The sequence below is a fragment of the Microcaecilia unicolor genome, chromosome 1, assembly GCF_901765095.1.
Source record: "Microcaecilia unicolor chromosome 1, aMicUni1.1, whole genome shotgun sequence".
In the NCBI taxonomy this organism is placed as follows: domain Eukaryota; kingdom Metazoa; phylum Chordata; class Amphibia; order Gymnophiona; family Siphonopidae; genus Microcaecilia; species Microcaecilia unicolor.
In genome coordinates this window covers 630879297-630901667 of record NC_044031.1, presented here as the reverse complement: position 1 = coordinate 630901667, position 22371 = coordinate 630879297, and the positions used below count along the sequence as shown (strand labels likewise).

Below are 22371 nucleotides of genomic sequence, written 5' to 3'. Positions count from 1 at the left end.
GTCACCACCCAGGAAAAGAACATAAGAATAGATAGCCATACTGGATCAGATCAATGGTCCATCTAGCCCAGTATCCTTCTTCCAACAGTGGCCAATACAGGTCACAAATACCTGGCAGAAACCCAATCAGTAGCAACATTCCATGCTACCAATCCCAGGGCACGCAGTGGCTTCCATATCAATAACAGACTATAGAATTTTCCTCCAAGAACTTATTCAAACCTTTTTTAAACCTAGATACGCTAACCGCAGTTACCACATCCTCTGGCAGCGAGTTCTAAAGCTTAACTATTTTGAGTGAAAAAATATTTCCTCCTATTTGTTTTAATAGTATTTCCATGTAATTTCATTGAGTGTCCCTTGGTTTTTATACTTTTTGAAAGAGTGAAAAATCGATTCACTTCTACCCGTTCTACACCATTTAGAATTTTATAGACCTACATAAGAACATAAGTGTTGGCATACTGGGACAGACTGAAGGTCAGTCAAGCCCAGTATCCTGTTACGAACAGTGGCCAATCCAGGTTACAAGCACCTAGCAAGATCCCAAAACAGTAAAATAGATTTTATGCTGCTTATCCTAGAAATATCAAACATTTAAAGAAATGGCATCGCACCAATCATTCTATTGAAACATACACAACTAAATAATGGATGGAGCCTAACCTGCTACATGTATCGTTATATAATTAAATGGAAGTGTCTCATACAGTCACTGAAGCACCATTGCAGTGTGCTGTATCAAAGCGTATGCTTATGTGACATTTTCTAATCATAGACAACCTCCAACCTCCGATAGTGCATACTATTGCTTAATCAGTGCCCTTAAAGTCTTAGTCCAAGTGAAAAAAACCGATGAAAAAAAATTTTTTGTTATTTTTTTAAGCACTATAGGTATACATAAAGCTTAAAAATATATCAGCAGGAATACACATTTATCTTGATATTAGAAGGTGTGTGACGTGGTGACAATCAGCTCGGCACGTCACACACCTAGTCCCCCTCCACACAGCTACGAGGCTTGGAAACATGAACTCCATGCAGCTGTGAGTGTTCTGATGATCGTTGGGAGGAAGCTGCTCCTGCCGTTAACAGGAGATGTTGGTATATATAAAGTCGTCCCTTGACAAAGCATTGAAGTGCGAAACAGGCTCCTGTCGGGACTTGGCATATACCGGGAGTAGAACAGAAAAATGATTAATGAGACTTGAAAACGCAGGAAGTTTAAACCATAACAAGATTACAGAACTTCTAATATCAAGACAAGTGTGTTTTCCTGCTGATATATTTTTAAGTTTTATGTATACCGATAGTGCTTTAAAAAAAAAAAAAAATTTTTTTTCATCGGTTTTTTTCACTTGGACTAAGACTTTAAGGGCACTGATTAAGCAATAATATGCACTATCGGAGGTTGGAGGTTGTCTATGATTAGAAAATGTCACATAATCATACGCTTTGATACAGCACACTGCAATGGTGCTTCAGTGACTGTATGAGACACTTCCATTTAATTATATAACGATACATATAGCAGGTTAGGCTCCATCCATTATTTAGTTGTGTATCCTAGAAATAAGCAGTGGATTTTACCCGTCCATCTTAATACTGGCTTATAGACTTTTTTTTCTTTTAGGAAGTTATCCAAACCTTTTTTAATCCCTGCTAAGCTAACTGCTTTACCACATTCTCTGGCAAGAAATTCCAGAGTTTAATTATAAGTGGAATGAAGAAATATTTTCTCCGATTTGTTTTAAAGTTACTACTTTGTAGCTTTATTGCGTGCCCCCCTAGTCCTAGTATTTTTGTAAAGAGTAAACAAGTGCTTCATGTCTACCCATTCCATTCCACTCAGTATTTTATAGACATCTATCATATCCCCACCCCCCCTCAGCTCTTTTCCAAGCTGAACAACCCTAACCTCTTTAGCCTTTCCTCTTATTGGAGGAGTTCTATCGCCTTTATCATTTTGGTCGCTCTTCTTTGATCCTTTTCTAATTCCACTATATCTTTTTTGAGATATGGCGACCATAATTAAATGCAATACTCAAGTTGAGGTAGTACAGTGTAATGATACAGAGGCATTATATTCTTGGTCTTATTTTGTATCCATTTCTTAATAATTCCTAGCATCCTGTTTTCTAGGTGTCGTTGGTGATACCTTGAAACCCTCTGCTCAGTGTACAGCAGTGTCTGAGAAAGCAAATAGAATATTAGGAATTATTAGGAAAGGAATGGAAAACAAAAATGAGAATGTTATAATGCCTTTGTATCGCTCCATGGTGCGATTGCACCTCGAATACTGTCTGCAATTCTGGTCACTACATCTCAAAAATGATATAGCGGAATTTAAAAAAAGGTACAGAGAAGGGCAACAAAATGATAAAGGGATGGGATGACTTCCTTATGATGAAAGCCTAAAGTGGCTAGGGCTCTTTAGCTTGGAGAACAGACGGCTGAGGGAAGATATGATAGTGGTCTATAAAATATTAAGTGAAGTAGAATGGGTAGAGGTGAACTGCATCTAAAATTTCATCCAGTTAGATCAAAGCATCCAAACTTTCTTTCTGTGCATGAGTAAGTTTAGGTATGTTAGATGAGTTCAAATAAGAAATAATATTTCTTTCCTTTATAACAGAGTCTTTTGTATAAAGCCCTTCCAAAAAGTCCCAAAATCAAGCTCAAATCTGGGAATACCTAAAAAGCAGCCAACCTGAGCAGTCCTTGATTTTCCCCACCACACTCTCAGCCTGAGCTTTTCTCAACTTGTAAGCCAAGGCAGAACTGGCCTTCCTGAATATTCATAGTGTCTTTGCTTAACCTTATCTTAAGCCAGTTTGAGCTCTTCCTATTGCAAACCCTCAAGAATGGAGTCTGGCTGCACGAAGAGCACTCAGTATTCAGAGTCATTTTGTTTATGTTGAAAATCTAACTAAGAGAATAGAGTTAAATAATGAAGTTTAAGATTTTCTTTTAATTTCTTTTTCCTAGCTGCATGTTTCAAAAAAAATCCTTTTGTCATGTCCTTCATAGCATCCCAGACCATAGCTACAGAAGGACCGGATGCTAAGTTGTGATTCAAATAATCTTTCAAAAATTCTTTATATTCCCGCAACATATTTTCTTCCTAATATAAGATTGTGTTGAGAGTCCAGTGCTCTACGGGTTCAGTTCTAAGAGCCAGCAATTCTACCCAACAATTGCTTGAAGAATCTAGTGCAGGGTTTAAGATAGGAATTAAAGTCACCAGAACAGATCAGGGGTCCCTTAACACACCCCCTGGCTGAATTTTAACCAAATTAAGGAAGTCTGCTTGTTCAAAATTTGGGGCATATATGTTTGCCAAAGTCAGTTCCATATCCTCCAGAAGTATATGTGCGAACAGATACCTCTTGTTAGGGTTTCTGTTCAGCCTCTGCACTTGTGGCTTAAGGTCTTTATTAAAAAGTAAGGCCACATCTAGTTTCTTGGAATCAGAGGCATCAGAAGTAAATATTTGGTGGGGATACACTGTCTGTGGTAGTGGTTCCCAAACCTGGTCCTGGAGGCACCCCAGTCAGGTCTTTATGATATCCACAATAAATATTCATTGGAGATATTTGCGTGCACAGCCTCCATTGCATGCAAATCTCTCATGAATATTCATTGTGGATATCCTGAAAACCTGACTGGCTGGGGTGCCTTCAGGACCAGATTTGGGAACCACTTGCCCTATGGGAGAGCAAATGTTCATGGCAATGCTTAAAGTGAGTCTCTTGCACAAGCACTACATAGGCTTCCTGGTGAGTCACATCCTTCAGCAACAGACGTTGCTTCCTGGGTGAATTGAGACAATATTATTGTAACAATTTTAACTGCATAGAGACATATCAGAAAATCAGTTAAACTGTCAACAGTACAATCCAAACCGTCATTAATCCTGAAAGCAAAGAGTAAGAGATTTGTTATGCTTCTCTTCCATCCAACCTCCTCAAGAATAATAAATAAATCCCATCCTCAAAAAAAAAAAAAATTACTATTGAAACCCACAACCTTTCCCTACTTCCCATTATACATCCATCCACCCACCCACATCTAGAAAAAACCCAAACCAAAATTTCAATGTTTCAAAACCCCCCTAAACCAAATAAGGCCCATGAAAGGAATGAAAGACAAAACAAGAGAGGAAGATAACCACTCCCATGACACCGAGTCCTCTTCTAGTTCATATGTATGCCAACAATCAGTCTCACACAAAAAAGCATCAACATAATGTTTCATCACTACAGATAATTTGCTCTAATGCTTAGCACTCAAGTAAGTAAACTAGTACAAAACCAAGGTGATGTCCTATTAACATTGAAGCTCTATCTCCATATGCATAGGAAACAGAGTGAAAATAGACAGTATGCAACAAAAAAACAAAACAAAACAGTTAGTCCCTGATCACCCTCAGGGTGGCAGTGCAGTCTCTTTCCCTTTTTCATTGGCTGAACCCAATGCTTGGTATTCACCACTGAAGAAGGAGCAGCAGATTTATTATTAGCAGGCATATCGGGAGCTATACCAGCCTTTCACAATGCTTTTCATGTTCTTTCTGGTTTCCTGACCCTGCAAAGAGAGCCTTTGATAGGAAAGCAAAGGGCCAGCAGGAAAGCCCATCGGTATTTAATCTGCTGTTTGTGCAGTTTCCAAAATTGGTTTAAATTCTCACTGTTTGGCCAAAGTAAAAGCAGATAGATCCTGAAAATTGTAAAATTTTAGAGAATTGCAGGAACGAGCTTTCTGCAATATCAATTCTTTGTCAGTGCACTAATTAAAGCATTCCACTATGTCCCTCGGGTGGCCACCTGAGCCACAGCTTAAGGCCCTCTCCAGCTCAATTGTAAGTGTGTGGCTTCAGTAAGGCCCAGTAATTGACAGCACAAGGTCCGGATCGCTACGCCCACATTTTCTTGATTGTTGCTCTGTGGGATGCCCCTGATAACAAGTTTTTTTCCGGCATCCTCAATTTTCAACATCGTCTAGTTTAATACTACAAGCCTTCATAGCTGGTTTCCAGTATCAAATATTTGATTTGCAGATCCAAACCTGCTTCGCCTTGCACTTCAAATTGGGACTCCGTATCTTCAAATATCAACCCAAGGTCTCTCATATCTCTATATTTAATGTTTAATAGAGGCTTGATATGCCACCTTTCTGAATTCTAATTTAAAGAAACAGGAAAAGAGGCACAATAACAGGAAAGGACAGAGGGAAAAAAAAGCCCTTCTGTGGAGGGTGTCAATTCAGGTTGCCAGCTCTCCTCTTGTCTCTTTAAACTCCGATCTCAAGTCTTAGAGACAGCGTTCTACATCCTGACTGAGGCTTCTCAAATTCCTCAGAAGCTTAGCCGAGAGGCAGAGCCGTTGGGGGGAGGCGGGGCTAGTGCTGGACAGACTTCTACGGTCTGTGCCCTGAAAATGGCAGATACAAATCAAGGTAAGGTATACACAAAAAGTAGCACACATGAGTTTATCTTGTTGGGCAGACTGGATGGACCGTGCAGGTCTTTTTCTGCTGTCATCTACTATGTTACTATCCAGCTCATTTTCGAAAGTGATCGCCGACCATCTTCCGACACAAATCGGGAGATGGCCGGCGATCTCCTGAAACCGGCCAAATCAGTATAATCGAAAGCCGATTTTGGCTGGATTCAGCTGCTTTCCATTGCGGAGCCGGCAAAACATCAAGGGTGTGTGTCGGTAGGGTAGTGAAGGCGGGACGGAGGCGTGCTCACGAGATGGCCGGCTTCGCCCAATAATGGGAAAGAAAAAGCCAGGCTTGACGAGCGTTTCGCCGGCTGTACTTGGTCCTTTTTTTTTCACGACCAAGCTTCAAAAAGGAGCCCCAACTGACCAAATGACCACCGGAGGGAATCGGGGATGACCTCCCCTTACTCCCTCAGTGGTCACCAACCCCCCTCCCACCCCCCAAAAAACCTTTTTTTGCCAGCCTCTATGCCAGGCTAAAATGTCATACCCAGCTCCCTGATAGCAGTATGCAAGTCCCTGGAGCAATTTTTAGTGGGTGCAGTGCACTTCAGACAGGTGGGCCCAGGCCCATCCCCCCCCCCCCCCCCCCCCCCCCCACACACCTATTACACTTGTGGTGGTAAATAGGAGCCCTCCAGAACCCACCCAAAACCCACTGTAGCCACATGTAGGTGCCCCCCTTCACCCCTTAGGGCTTTGGTAATGGTGTAGAGTTGTGGGGAGTGGGTTTTGGGGTTCTAAACAACCAAGGGAAGGGAGCTATTTTTATTTTTATTTTTTAATTTTTAGAAGTGCCCCCTAGGGTGCCTGGTTGGTGTCCTGGCATGTGAGGGGGGCCAGTGCACTACAAATGCTGGCTCCTCCCACGACCAAATGCCTTGGATTTAGCCGGGTTTGAGATCGCCGGCATTATTTTCCATTATGGCCGAAAACCGATGCCGGCCATCTGAAACCCGGTGAGCTCTGACATTTGGCCGGGCACAACCGTATTAGCAAAGAAAAAGATGGCCGGCCATCTTTTTCGAAAACACGGTTGGCTCCGCCCACTTACGGCGCCGATGGCCGGTGCCGTTCGATTATCCCTCTCCACATAACTTGCACCAGATCTCCGTCATTTTCAGACCCACTAGGTGAGTTGTCATCTTGGGCATGTGTCGGAGAGTTAGGCCCTGAGGTTTTTCTCTGAGTGTCATCATGGCCCGTTGGCCAAAACTGTCTCAGTGCTTTATTAATATCGCTGTTTTTGTTGTTTGAGCCATTATGGAAGATTAAGGACACCAGATGTAGATGGAAGACTATTTTCTCCCGTTGAAGTGAGATTTTTAACTTTTTTTTAGGGAGAGAATATGGGAGCCCAAAATCAAGTGTCACTTCCTCTCTGCATAGAGAATACTTAACTGTGGGGGAAGTAAGGGGTAAAGCCTGGAATAAGCACAGAGATCTTTACCTGTGTGGGGGTGAGGGGTAAATCCTGAGATAAGCACAGAGGATCCTTAGATGTGGGGAAGTGAGGGGCAAAGCCAGAGGATCCTTAGCTGGGCAGGAATGTGAGAGGTAAAGCCCGGTTTTTAAATTCCTTATTGAATTTAACATATATCAGTCTAGAGTAGCCCATACCTCTTCAGAGCAGTTGCACCCAAGCCCTATCCAAGATTTTCAAGGTAAACCTAACATATGGGTTGTCCAACCTCATGGATGGCCTATTGTCACCTCAGAACTAAAGAGGAGCATCAGTTACTCCCTCCCTCCCCCTCCCCCAAAACTTTTGCTCAATCTGTATCCATTGTTGACCTTCTCCTCCCTTCTTACACACAGTATTGTCTTAGATTGGGCTGCTTTATAGTAAGTATTGATGTTGGTGTCCCCCTGGCCACCTTCCAGCCTAGATTGGTATAGAATGTCATGCAACATCAGAGGGTTTTTAACCTCCAGATCAAGATTTGAACAGACTGGCATTACAGGAACAGGCCTATGTAAAGGTGTACACAAATGGGCAAACTTTTGAAGTTTATTCTTTGACGTACTGTGCTCCACAGGGATCCATTCTTGTCCTTACCCTGTTTAATATATGTATTGCACCATTAGCTACCGTAATTCACTATTTAGGTTTCAGTGCCTGCTGTTATGCAGATGATATCCAATTTATTATGGTATATGATAATTGGAATTTGACATTTCAGCTAGTTCTTGAGGATGGGCTGGAAGAGATTGCATTTTGGATTGAATCTCTGAAGTTAAATTCATAACATACCTAAATATGAGGCTTTCAGGATTTCTAAGCATAGGACTATCCCTTCAGCCTACTATTTGGAGGACTCTGATTTTGATTAAGGAGTCTGTTGTGTCCTTAGATGTTATATGGGACAATAGGCTCTCCTCTGCACTTCTTGTGTCTGACAGTTTAAAAAAATATATTATTTTGTAACTCTCAGGAAGATACATTCCTTAAAGCAGCTTTTGCATTCCTGGGCATTGAAGCATATAATAAAAATGTAAACTGCTTTGGTTGTACCACAAAAAAAGTGGTATATTACCCCCTAACTGTCCTCCTTTACTCCATGCACTTGTTATTCATCGCTTGAGCTATCGTAACTCCTTGATGGCTGGGGTTCCACTATACCAGGTTAAAAGTTATATAGCTTATACAAAATACACCTGTTCAGAGTTATATGTTGCAAAAAGATATGACAGTTTTAACCTCTTTGTTTCAGGAACATTGCACCCAGTTTCAAGTTGTAATAAGTTTGATTCTGATTCTAAAATATCATGCTTACCAAGCCTACCTACATTCCATTTTAATTCCACATTCTCCAGCTCATATTTTACGGTCCTTACAGACAAATCTTTTGTCTATCTTAACACTATTTTAAAAATTTTATTTAGATTTTTAGATTTTGCTCACACCTTTTTTGTAGTAGCTCAAGGTGTTACATTCAGGTACACTGGGTGAAATCAAGGACTGCTTTATGGAGCAGCTGGTACAGGAGCTGACAAGAAAAGGAAAAATTCTAGACCTAGTCCTTAGTAGAGCGAATGATCTGGTGCAGGAGGTATGGTGCTGGGGCCGCTTGATAACAGTGATCATAATATGATCAGATTTGATATTAGCTTTGGAGTAAGTACACACAGGAAATCCAGTACGTTAGCATTAAACTTTCAAAAAGGAGACTATGATAAAATGAGAAGAACGGTTAAAAAAAAAAACTTAGAGGAGCAGTAACGAAGGTCAAAAATTTACACCAGGCATGGATGCTGTTCAAAAATACCATCCTGGAAGACCAGGCCAAATATATTCCATGTATTAAAAAAGGAGGACAGAAGACCAAACGACAGCCGGCATGAGGTGAAGGAAGCTATTAGAGCTAAAAGAAAATACTTCAGAAAATGGAAAAAGGAACCGACTGAAAATAGTAAGAAACAGCATAAGGAATGGCAAGTCAAATGCAAAGCGCTGATAAGGAAGCAAAGAGAGACTTTGAAAAAAAGATTACATTGGAGGCAAAAAGACATAGTAAACATTTTTAAGGTATATTAAAAGCAAGAAGCGAGCAAAAGAATCGGTTGGACTGCTAGATGACCGAGTGGTAAAAGGGGCAATCAGGGAAGACAAAGCCATAGCGGAGAGATTAAATGAATTCTTTGCTTCGGTCTTCACCAAGGAAAATTTGGGAGAGATACCGGTGCCAGAAATGGTATTCAAAGCTGACGAGTTGGAGAAACTGAATGAAATCTCTATAAACCTGCAGGATGTAATGGGGCAATTTGACAAATTGAAGAGTAGCAAATCTACTACTACTTAACATTTCTAGAGCGCTACTGGACCGGATAGTATTCATCCCAGAGTACTGATAGAATTGAAAAATGAACTTGCGGAACTATTGTTAGTAATATGTAATTTATCTTTAAAATCGAGCATGGTACTGGAAGATTGGAGGGTGGTCAATGTAACGCCAATTTTTTAAAAAGGTTCAAGAGGAGATCCGGGAAATTATATTTTTTTATTATTTATTTTTTATTTATTGCATTTGTATCCCACATTTTGCCACCTATTTGCGGGTTCAGTGTGGCTTACAATACATTGTGAATGGTGGAAATACAATTTGTTACAACTCGGTTAAGGATTACATTGTGAGGAGTTATGCAAGAACAAAGTCAAAGTATCGTTAAGGGAATAGAACAATGGAGAAGAACAATGGAACAATGAAAAGAAACAACGGGAAACTGATAGGGCAACTAAACAATAGACCGGTGAACCTGATGTCGGTGCCAGGCAAAAGGTAGAGACTATTATAAAGAACAAAATTACAGAGCATATTCAAAAACATGGATTAATAAGACAAAGCCAACATGGATTTAGTGAAGGGAAATCTTGCCTCACCAATCTTTTACATTTCTTTGAAGAAGTGAACAAACATGTGGATAAAGGTGAGCCGGTTGATATTGTTATCTGGATTTTCAAAAGGCGTTTGACAAAGTACCTCATGAAAGACTCCAGAGGAAATTGGAGAATCATGGGATAGGAAGTAATGTCCTATTGTGGATTAAAAACTGGTTAAAAGAAAACAGAAGGGTTAAATGGTCAGTATTCTCAATGGAGAAGGGTAGATAGTGGGGTTCCCCAGGAGTCTGTGCTGGGACTACTGCTTTTTAACATATTTATAAATGATCTAGAAATGGAAGTAACTAGTGAGGTAATTAAATTTGGTGGCGACACAAAGTTATTCAAAGTTAAATCACAAGAGGATTGTGAAAAATTACAAGAGGACCTTACGAGACAGGGCAACTGGGCTTCTAAATGGCAGATGATGTTTAATGTGAGCAAGTGCAAAGTGATGCATGTGGGAAAGAGGAAACCAAATTATAGTTATGTAATACAAGGTTCTACATTAGGAGTCACCGACCAGGAAAGGGATCTAGGCGCCATTGTTGATGATACGTTGAAACCCTCTTCTCAGTGTGCAGCGGCGGCTAAGAAAGCAAATAGAATGTTAAGTATTATTAGGAAAGGAATGGAAAACAAAAATGAGGACTTTATAATGCCTTTGTATTGCTCCATGGTGTGACCGCGTCTTGAATAGTGTGTTCAATTCTGGTCACCACATCTCAAAAAAGATATAGTGGAATTAGAAAAGGTACAGCGAAGGGCGATAAAAAAGATAGGACAACTTCCCTATGAGCAAAAGGCTAATGCGGCTAGGGCTCTTCAGCTTGGAGAAAAGACTGCAGAGGGAAGATATGATTGAGGTCTTTAAAATAATGAGAAGAGTGGAATGGGTAGATGTGAATCGCTTGTTTACTCTTTCCAAATATACTAGGTCTAGGGGGCATGCAATGAAGCTACAAAGTAGTAAATTTAAAACAACAAAGAGAAAATATTTCTTCACTCAATATGTAATCAATCTCTGGAATTGGTTGCCAGAGAATGTAGTAAAAGCAGTTAGCTTAACAGGGTTTAAAAAAGGGTAGGATGGCTTCCTAAAGGAAAAGTCCATAGACCATTATGAAAATGGACTTGGGGAAAATCCACTGCTTATTTCTAAGATATATAACTCAACAAAAACAACAATTGGTAGAGATATATTGTACGGATCACTCAGTGGATTGAGTTCAGGGGAAGTCTCATAACGTCGCTGCCAATGACCAGCTGACTGCCGGTTTAATGCGACAATTCTAATCATAGACAACCCCCTACCTTCCACATTTTTGCTTTTTTTAACTTTTTTTTTAACGTGATAAGCTCAAAATAATCTCGAACTTGTGCAATTGTATAATTGAGTGACCACTATCAAATCAGTGGAAGTCTTCTTATATAGACATTTGATATCACCGGTCCTATGTATTATAGGTACTTTCAAAACACTTATCTGTGTGCATAAATCTCGAGCGATCCCAGGAGCTCTTACTATCCCGACAGGTCCTGCTCCGCTATGGAGCTTTGTCAAGGGACAGTCCTACGAACAACAAGATATAAATGTTAGAATCAGGAACCACCTCAATGAATCTTACACTTCTCTTCTGATATTTCGGCTTGTGGCTTATGGTTTTGTCTCCTTGGGATACTCATCGCTCACTGAGTACTTTAACATGGTGACAGCATTTTTATGTTCAACCGGAAGTACGACTAGCTTCCGCATGAATCAGCTGATACACATTTTTACATATAGCAACCCCAGTGAACATAGGTATTTAGACCTTCTGGTTCTACTGTCCCTAAATGGAAGATCCAATAAGTTTCACCCTCTCACATGTGGGATGACGTGTTCAATCACTTGACAGCGTAAAGAATCAGCTGTGTGTCCTTTGCTAACGCAGATAAAAAAACAACAAAGCAGTGGAATTAAATGCATTTATTTGGAATAATACCCGACATGGCCACGTTTCGCCCTCAGGGTACCCCTGACGCAGCCTGAGGGCAAAACGTGGCCATGTCGCGTATTATTCCAAATAAATGCATTTGATTCCACTGTTTTTTTGTTTTTTATCTACTGTTTTGTAAGCAGTTGTGTGCCTTTTTGTTTTTTTGCTTTGCTAACGCAGTGCTACATTAGCGGAGCTCCAGATTGCGCGCTGTAATTCTCGACCTGTGTTCAGTCATACGGGCATTAAGAGATCTGTTAGATTTTCCTATATAAATTTTTCCGCATGGGCATTTGATAGAATACACGATGTGTGTCGTTTGACAGGTGGTGTGATGTCGTAATTTATACTTCTTACCTTTGTGTTCAAAGGTATCAGACTCAATTGTCATGTCATATGTCTTACAACTAGTTTTGTTACACTTGAAATGCCCACGCTGTGCAGGTCCTTCGTTCTTATATTCAGGTGGTAACATTGCTGGACTTAGAATTTTTTTAAGGTTCCTGGCCCTTGAGAAGGCGGTTCTGACTTGTAATCCACTGAATAAGGGGTGTACCCGCATAATGTCCCAATGCCGTCTGATAATCTTGGCAATATTTTCACCCCCTGATACAAAGCGCATAATGCACGTCATGATTTCTTGATCTTGATCCTCACGTTCTCTATTTTGTAGAAGCAGAGCTCTGTTGTTATATTTAGCACGTCGAAATGCTCGCTTCAGGACGTGCTTCAGGTAGCCTCTTTGTAGCAAGTCCCTGCCAAAACTACCGGCTTGCTGCGAAAAATCTGTGTCAGTGGTGCAAATTCTTCTGAATCGAAGAAACTGGGAGAAAGGTAAACTGTCCCTCAAATGTCATGGGTGGCAACTCCCGTATTCCAGAATGGTATTCTTGTCAGTGGGTTTAGTGGGTCCGTAGCGAAACAGGACCTGTCGGGATAGTAAGAGCTCCTGGGATCGCTCGAGATTTATGCACACAGATAAGTGTTTTGAAAGTACCAATTAATATGTTACAAGAAATGATTTATTTTGGGGAAAATAGCTCTAGAGCAACTCGCCACTGTTTATAATTTAAGAGCAGGCGCTGTATTTATAAGTTTTAGGATATTAATTTCTCCACCAATCACCAAAGGTGATAATTGCAATAAATTAAATATATATAGCTTCAATATACTCAGAACACAAAGAGACCGTATTTTTAGCTTCAAAAAGGTTGATTTAATATACAATTGCACACGAGAGGTAGGTTTTAAGAGATCTTAGAACAGAGAATTTGTGCATAAAATAGAACAAAGTAGCAGGTCTAGATCAAAAGTTATGTTACTTACAAGTCCTTGTTACACAGTATGAACAGCATTAGGTAAGCACATGTTTGCAGGACAGGAACAGGGCTTCTGCAGTAAGTGGATCATCTGAGTTGCTTGCAGCTGAAGAGAGTCTGATTCTTGGGAAACAGCTTGTCCTTTTATATCTTGCAAGCTGCAGGAGGATATGCCATGTGGATCTTTGTCCTGGTTTCCACACGACCCTTGGGCATTTGCAAAGCATTGTGGTATCTTGGTCTCATGTCTGCACACGACCCCTGAGTTGGTCTCATGTCTTATGACATCACGAGACTTGCTGTCTGGATTTTGCTGGTAAAATGGTCTTTTGATGTCCTGCTCAGTCTCTGGGGCAGATACACATTACAAGTCCTTCCTTTCTGCACATGTCTGAAAGCTGATGGGAGGGGCAGGTATACCTTTGACAAGCAAATGTCCTGTTTATGCTTCCTCTGAGTTCTTTGTTTTCAATGGGGTATTCAGGTGCCCACCTTAGTCATGCCTTTGTTAGGTGGGAGGCCAGAGGAAGCTCTTTTGTGTTTGTTAAGTGTTTGTAATTAACTATCCCTGCTCTCAGAAGTTCCCAGAAAAAGGAATGGGGAGAGAGGGGCTGGTACCTATAATACATAGGACCGGTGACACCAAATGTCTATATAAGAAGACTTCCACTGATTTGATGGTGGTCACTCAATTATACAATTGCACAAGTTTGAGATTATTTTGAGCATATCACGTTTAAAAAAAGCAAAAATGTGGACGGTAGGGGGTTGTCTATGATTAGAATTGTCGCATTAAACCGGCAGTCAGCTGGTCATTGGCAGCGACGTTATGAGACTTCCCCTGAACTCAATCCATTGAATGATCCGTACAATATATCTCTACCAATTGTTTTTGTTGAGTTATCTCTATATATAAAAGGCAACCCCAACGTTCTAATGAAGCCTCCAGCCGGAAGTTTGAGGCGGCCGAGATATCCGGTATGCCCATGAGTGTCTGCCCCGCCCTCGCGTCACAACGTGATGACGTCGAGGGCGGAGCAATGACACTCGAGGGGCGAAACGGACAAGGCACAGGCTCGGAGGCGGAGCAACAACCCCCCCCCCCCCCCCAGGAACAACGTGGGACGCAGGTACGGAGGCAGGCAGGCAGGCAGACAGCCTCGACGTCGGCGGGCACCCCCCCCCCCCCAGGGCCGTCGCTCACTCGCACCCCGAGGTCGATGGAGGCAGCGCTTTAAAGTAATGCCAGCTCACAGGAAGAGAAGCACAGTACAACACCCTCGCGTTCACCTTTTCCCTTCACTCTCTCTGCGTCCTCCCCTCATTTCCTGTTTCGCAGAGAGAGAGGGGGAAAGCTGAACGCGACGCTGCTGTACTGTGCTTATCTTCCTCTCAGCTGGCATTACTTTAAAGCGCTGCCTCCGTCGACCTCAGGAGGTGAGTGGTGGCCTCCGGGGGGGGGGGGGGGCAGTGAGCTACAGCCCTGGGGGGGGGAAGCGAGTGCCCCGCGACCCTGTGTTTCTGTGTCTGGCTGGGTGGGGGGGGGGGTTGCACTTGCCGGCCTTCTGCAAACATTGAGGGACTGCGGTGAGTGGTTACCTCGGGGTGGGGGGGGGATGCTGTTCTTGGAGGAACGGAGGGAGGGGCCCTGGAAATCAGAGGATACAGAGGGAGGGAGGGGCCCTGGAAATCAAAGGCCACAGAGGGAGACGCAGGAAGAGAAAGGGAGGGAGGGGACGCCTACAACTCACAGGGGACAGGGAGGAGGGCCTACAACGCTGAGGCCAGAGACAGGGAGGGGGGCACTCTATATGGCTGAAAGGAAACATACAGGGACATATGGAGAGGATGGGAGACCAGGGGGAGAGAACAGATTGCTCGATGTGGACAGGAGGGGACGCCAGGGGACAGGACACACTACACTCACTCCGACAGACACACGCTCTGTCTCAATCACACACTCACTCACACGCTCTCTCTCTCACACATATTCTCCTAACAGTTTCCTTAAAAACAAAATTACTATTACAGAACCTTGCTAGCGCCCGTTTCATTGCGTTCAGAAACGGGCCTTTTTTCCTAGTATATACATATTAGGTAGAGTGCCAGCAAAAAGATTAACAGTATTTCTAGGATAAGCAGCATAAAATGTATTGTACTGTTTTGGGATCTTGCCAGGTACTTGTGACCTGGATTGACCATTGTTGGAAACAGGATACTGGGCTTGATGGACCTTTGGTCTGTCCCAGTATGGCAATACTTATGTACTGATGTATGTACTTCTCTGTTTCTGGAGAGCTCACAATCTAAGTTTTTACCCAAGACAATGGAGTGTTAAGTGACTTGCCCAAGGTCACAAGGAGCAGCAGTTGGATTTGAACCGGCCACCTCTGGATGTCAAGACTGGTGCTCTAACCACTAGGCCACTCCTTCACTATGCAGACTAAGATTGGATACATCTTGGAAATGCCACTTTTAGGGGCCCTTTTACTAAGCTGCGTAAGCATCTACGTGAGCCCAATGCGCGCCAAAATGGAGTTACCACCCGACTACTTCGTGGCTCTTGCGGTAATTTCATTTTTGGCACGCGTCCAATATGCGCGTCTGAAAAATATTTATTTTCAGGTGCTCGTAATGGACGCGCACCAAGTGGCATTTGGCGCACATAGGTCATTACCGCCTTGTTACCGCTTGAGGCTTTACCGCTAGGTCAATGGCTGGCGGTAAGGTCTCAGACCCAAAATGGACATGCGCCAATTTTCATTTTGCAGCATGTCCATTTTCGGCAAAAAAAAAAAGAGGCCTTTTTTACAGGCGTGCTAAAAAATGTATCAGCACATGCCCAAAACCCGCTCCTACACTCAGTGCGTTCTTTCTAGCAAAAAAGGTGCCGGTACTCAAATGCTAGGCCACCCTTCAGGGGTGGGGTGATCACTGAGAGATTCACCCCACAATAGTCAGGCCCCCTGCAATCAGTCATAGAATCTATGACAAGGCAGAAATGGTGTGTAGAGCCTGAGCTCTTTCATTAAAACTTGTGTTCCATGGGTCAATTTTAGCAGACAATGGAAAAGGTGCCGGTACTCAGTACCCCCCAGTACCCCCTCAAAAAAAGCCCTGCCTACACTACTGCAAGCCATTTTTCGGTGCGCCTCTGTAAAAGGACCCCTTAGTTATTTGGCCTCTTGGTTCTGGAATGCCCTTCCACTAGATACACAAAGTACATATGAAACATTCAAATTAGGTTTTGAATTTGGCCTAAAATCTTTGAGAGGTCTTGCTCTCGGTATCTTTGAAGATTATTTTTTCCTCCTATGTGTTACAGTTGTATGTAGGTCTCTGGTTTGAATGAATGAATTGTTGTTTATATTTTGCCAATATGCTAGGTGGATCACACAAAATCATACACAATATATACAACACTGTAAACAGAAACATAAAGGCAAACACTAAAGCTGCTACTGTTCTACACATCAGAGCAATTCCAAAAAAACTGTTGTCCTTAAAAATTTTAAAGTCAAACTAATTGTTGCACTTTATGGCCTATTTTAGTCTTGTGGATTGTCAACTACTTTCTGATTTTTTTTTTTTTTTTTTGTTGCTGTTCAGTACTGGTTATTGTAAACTGCTTTGATATTAGCTTGAAGAGCGGTGTTCCGAATTGTGCAATGAGCAAAATTTTATGTTGTAGTTTCTTTGATGCTTTGCCTGGGATTTCATTGGGGAATGCTGAGAAGAGAGCAGTCTTGGTAAAACATTCATTTTGATATTTGTCATAGAGACCATCCAGGAGAGGTCTTTACTTCCCCAGCTCTCAAGATGTTTATCACTTTGATCCAATAAAGGAGCATAATCAAACCTAAAAATGTGTTAAACCTGTGGTTCCCAAACCTGATCCTGGAGGCACCCCAGACAGTCAGGTTTTCAGGATATCCACAATTTGCATGCAGTGGAGGCAGAGCATGCAGATCTCTGTCATGAATATTCATTGTGGATATCCTAAAAACCTGACTGTCTGGGGTGCCTCCAGGCCCAGGTTTGGGAACCACTGTGTTAAACTCTTCAAGTATCTCAACAAATATCTTTATTTGCCCATCTGAAAGGGAAGGCCCCCTCTAAGGGACTCTTCATTCTTTTCTGTAAGTTCTGTGTTTAAAATCTGATTTCCCTATATTTACTTTAAAGTCCGAGACTCACAGCTTAACAGGTGAACATGGAGGAATTTCCTTGGTATTACAATCCTGTTGGTCAAAATCTTTTTCCACCTGGGATATCTGTCCTATGATGATACTTCAGCATGCCCATGTGTCAATAACTGTAGTCTGGTGCTTTGTCCCTCTCACTATGATCTCTCCCTTTAGTGTCACTGTGTGTCAATAACTTTATTAGCCTGGATTTTGATGTGTCTCACTGTGAATTCTTTTGTATATTTTGCAGCTACAACCCTGATTTGGATTCTGATCCTTTTGGAGAAGAGGGCAGCCTTTGGTCCTTTAATTACTTTTTCTATAACAAGAAACTGAAAAGGATTGTCTTCTTCACCTGCCGTTCTATCAGGTCAGCCTTTGGAATAGTGACTTTGTTGAACCGAGATAACTCATCAAAGTATTTTTTATGTTGAGGTCCCCTATAGAGATGGGATTCCTAGATGCTGAGTTAATGATGAAGCTGCCTTCCTAGCTTTCAACTTACAAGCATGTACAAAATGTAGCACTAGAAACTATATTCATTTCTTACATCTCTCCTCTATAGACAGGGATTAGAAGATGTGACTGAATAGAAATTCATATGCACCAAGAAGTCGCGCTATGCCTGGCGCTTCTGCACGTTCCCATCAAAGCTTCCAACTTACTCTTGCAAAACAGGGAGTTGAAATGTGCAGAGTATCAATAGAATCACTATGTAGATTCTGCAGATTTTTATTTTTGTGTCTTAGACTATACCAGTGTATGTCTAAAGACAATCTCAACTGGGCAGAATGGTTGGGACAATTTAATCTTTTTGTCATTTATTACATTGCTGTGTCTATGTTAAACTAGAACAAATGGAGGCAGCCGATAATGTAGTGGTACAAGCTGTTGGTAAGAAATGAGATACTGTCAAATCAAGGAGGCTATAACAGCCAAAAGGAAATAGAAGAGCCAGCCCAGTAAAGAATGACCAAAATAGTGTGGGTCTGCATCATAAACCCAATGAGATGAGTCTTAAGAATCTGATATGTATACATTACAGGACAGGGGAGAGAAAAAATACCCAACCTTGAAACAGTGCACTGATGTCAATAAGGCAAATTGTTTCCATGTAAAATTAAGTTATGGAACAAAAAGGCTCCGGGGGACTCTCAGCGTAATATAAGGAACTATTACTTGATGAAAAAAGTAATGACGGTATGGAACGACCTCCCAGGGAACATATAGGAGACCAAAACATTATCAGAAGCCAGAAAAGTCTGGGATCATTAGCTATAGGGAAGTGAGGGGGAAAGTTTGAGGTAAACACAGAGGATTCTTAGCTGTGGGGGAGCGAGAGATGAAACCTGAGATAAGCAAAGAAGATCCTTAGTTGTGGGAGGAGTGAGGGGTAAAGCCTGGGAGAAGCACAGAGGATCCTTTGCTGTGGGGGAATGAGGAGTAAAGCCTGGGATAAGCTCAGATAATCCTTAGCTGTGGCCATTTTGAAGACTGCTGTCAGTCCCCTGAAGCAGCAGAGGCGAAACAAGGATTCCTTGTCAGAAGTTGTGACAGCTATGCTTTTGAAAGAATTTGGATAAGTACTGTTTGGGCCTATTGGTGCTGGGTCTCAGAACCAAAAACCCACCACTTCATCCATACAAATTCCCCAACTGGTTTCTTAGCTCCACCGGCCTGATAAGTACCAAAAATCAACTATAAACAAGAGAAGCTTTTCACATTACCAAAGTTTTATTCTTACCCAAGAACATGAAAAATAAGAAATAATAGAAAGTTAGGAGTAGCACATAAGAAGCAGGATAGTGAGGGAACATAAAAAGGGGGAAGCCATGGAAATGGTCGCATATTCCTTAATCTATTGAGATAGACTTAAGGAAGGTTTTCATCGACCCCCCCCCCCCCCCTCGTCTTCCAGATCAGGCATTTATATAGGCTGAAGTACAAAGAACTGGCTCTCAGGAACACATCATACATCATGCAGGATATGTCATTTGTTTCTTACAATTGCCCAAAAGGCACCTAAAAAAAAAAAAAATATATATATATATATATATATATTGCATTTCCTTAAAAAGTACATCCTCAGCACATCCTCAATAAAAGCAATCTTTACTTCGAAGGATTCAGGACTCCATTCCCACCGACCCCCCCCCCCCCCCCCCCCCCCCCCCCCCCCGCCATTATGCCATTCTCCTGTCCTGACCATAGAATATTGTCTCTCTCTGCTCTGCCAGGTACCCCGCCCCCTGACACATGGAAATTAGTTCTGCCCCTTAAAAGTCTCCAGAGGCTTTTAAACACACTTATGTAAACAGTGAATGGCATGACTCATTGTCTCTCAGTTACCTGCTCCGAGGAAGGTAGGGAGGGGTGGGGTACTTGCTTGACACCAGATGGCCTTCTAGCTTAATATCATTGTAATTCACAGAAAAAAAAAGAAGTCTCCACTTCTCATGATCTGTAGATTTAATTCTTAGATATTAGATATTTAGCAGCACGTTCTAGGCCTTCATAAGTATGCCTCCACCAACAGTACAATTGGAAGACTGTTGAACTTTTTCTCCGAGGACAAGCAGGGCATTAATTCTCACAAGTGGGTGATGCTGATCTACATCGCCTGGTCCGTAACTTATGATTTGCATAAGTAGAGCTTTGTGGAGTGCAAGAGCCTTCCTGCCCACAGCGAGAGCATGCTCTCAGTTTTTCTACCACGGTGAGGAGAGGGTGTGTTGTTGTTTTTTTTTTAAACCGTTTCCTCACTTCGCTAGGTCCAAAAAGCTTTTTTGTGCCTTTCGGTAATTTTTTTGTCTTTTTTTGTATTCCCATTGTGGCACCCCACCCCCCCCAAACCACCTTAATTTTCCTTTTCCCTTTATTTTCTAGTTTAATTTTGCCCGGTAAGTTTCCTTTTCTTTTCTGTCATCTTTCAGTCGTTTTTAGGCCTTGACTTTGTCTGAGATTTTTCTCTTTTTGCCATGCCTTGTCCCTTTGTCAGGCACCATCGCTTCATTTAATTTTGCCAAGGAAGTTTTTCCTTCCATGTCCACGAAGGTTCTCAGTAGCTTTAAGGGCTGTACCCTAGTAGCACTTTAGAAATGATAAGTAGTAGTAGTACCTGGTGCAATCAGATGATATCTGGAAAAGACACCCATTCTTTGTGTCTTCAGTGTCTCGGGCCCGACCAACTGTGTTCTCTGCCTTCATATGAAGAAAAGGACACAAGTTTCCAGAGAGGCTCGAAGAGAGAGGATTTTTGGAGCCAAGTCCAGTTCCTCAGCATTGAGGTCGGAAGCGTCTGCATTGACGTCGTGCATCACACCAGCATCGGGAGTGTTGGTAAGCATGGCTGCTGTCAGACCCTTAGACACCGGGAGCAGTGAAGCATCAAGTGAGTCTCCACCTGCCTCGATGTCTCCTTCTGTGCAGGGCCCCCGGGACATTCCATTGTTGGACCCGCCCACTGAGGCAACATGGATTCAATGTCATCCTCGTCAATCCTTGGTGACGAGCTTCGTGCGAAGGCCAAGAAGCATTGCCATTGATCGCCCTCGACACATGGTTCCAGGAGCTCTGGGGTGTCAAAGAATTCGGCACCCGAGAAGTATCGGTGCCAGGAGGACCGCTCTCCCTCCATACAGGAGGTGCTGATGCGTCAGTCTCCCAGCAGCCAAGAGCCAGCTCCTGCATCGACCTTGAAAGTTCTGCAACCTGTGCCTCAACCAACACTCCAGTCTTTCCCGGTGTCGGCCCTCGATGAGTACATCCAGGCCTTGCTTCCTGAGCTGCTGTGCTTGTGCCTACCCTGCCCCCTGTTGCTGCCAAGCTTGGTCCTTAGCCTGCTGTGCAGCCTCTGGCACTGATGCCGCATTCAGCTCCGGTGCCCACTGCCACCCAAGCCAGCACTCCCCTCTACATCGGTGGAGGAAGCTTTGCCGGAGTCTAGGCGGGAATCGACTTCTCGATGCCATTCTCGAGGACATGGCTTCTCCATGTCAAAGCAAGTTTGATCTCGACACTCCCACCAGGAGTTATTGTCTGACACCGAAGAGGAGCGCTTATGGGGTTCAGAGGAAGATCCAAGGTACTTTTCCTCAGATGAGTCCTATGAAATTCCCTCTGAACCCCTCCCCTTCACCTGAAAGGAGAAAGTTTCCTTCGGACGCCTTTCATTTCCTTCTTTTGACAAGGAAATGGTTGACACCATTCTGTTTCCTTTGGAAGTGGAGGACGAGCCCAGGGCCAAGATGCTCGAGGTCTTGGACTACACGTCTCCTCCTAGGGAGGCTGTGACTGTCCCTCTCCATGAGGTACTCCAGGAAGTCCTTGTTAGGAATTGGGAGTCCCCTCTGTCAGTCCCGGTCTTGCACAAGAAGAACAATAACCATGTACCAGATCCACAGTACACCTGGTTTTGATAGGCCTCAGTTGCCTCACAATTCCATAGTGGTGAAATCCGCTCTTATTCTGACTATGCCTCGGCGCCTCCAGGTAGAGAAGCTAGAACCCTGGATTCTTTTGGGAGAAAGATGTTCCAGGCTTCAATGCTCATCTCCCATACACAATCCTAACAGCTCTTCACGAGTGTCTACTTGCAAAACTCGGTGCACAATTTCTCTGACCTGGTTGAGACGCCCCCTCAGGAGCAGGCCGAGTCACTTTGCCAGTTGGTCAAGCAGCAGAAGGCGTGTCGAAAGTTCTTGGCCAGGGGCACTTACGACACTTTTGACGTGGCATCCAGGATCTCTGCCCAGAGTATAGCGATGTGAAGACTCTCATGGATGCATGTTTCTGACTTGGAACATTCTGTTCAGCAGAGGTTGGCAGGTGCCCCATGCCAGGGGGATAACCTTTTGGAGAGAAGGTTGAGGAGATCGCAGACCAAATCAAAAAACATACTGATAACATCTCTTCTCTCTGCCGCCAGACGCCTTCTGCATCTACCTCCTCAGCTAGGAGGACTTTTGGCAAGTCAAGGAAGAGTCCCTATTACTATTA

The 22371-nt window shown here is 42.9% G+C and overlaps 1 protein-coding gene across 4 annotated transcripts in view; it reads left to right on the top strand.

Moving 5' to 3' along the window:
* The window catches only part of MAF1 (MAF1 homolog, negative regulator of RNA polymerase III), a 119124-nt gene that overhangs the window by 57795 nt on the left and 38958 nt on the right, over nt 1-22371 (top strand). For all 4 annotated transcript variants that reach the window (XR_003943982.1, XR_003943981.1, XR_003943983.1 and 1 more), the window contains exon 7: nt 17624-17743. Coding sequence is in view for 1 of the 4 variants with exons in the window: in XM_030220905.1 (XP_030076765.1) it covers nt 17624-17743 (120 nt within the window). In the remaining 3 variants the exon portion in view is untranslated. The remainder of the gene's footprint in view (nt 1-17623; nt 17744-22371) is intronic.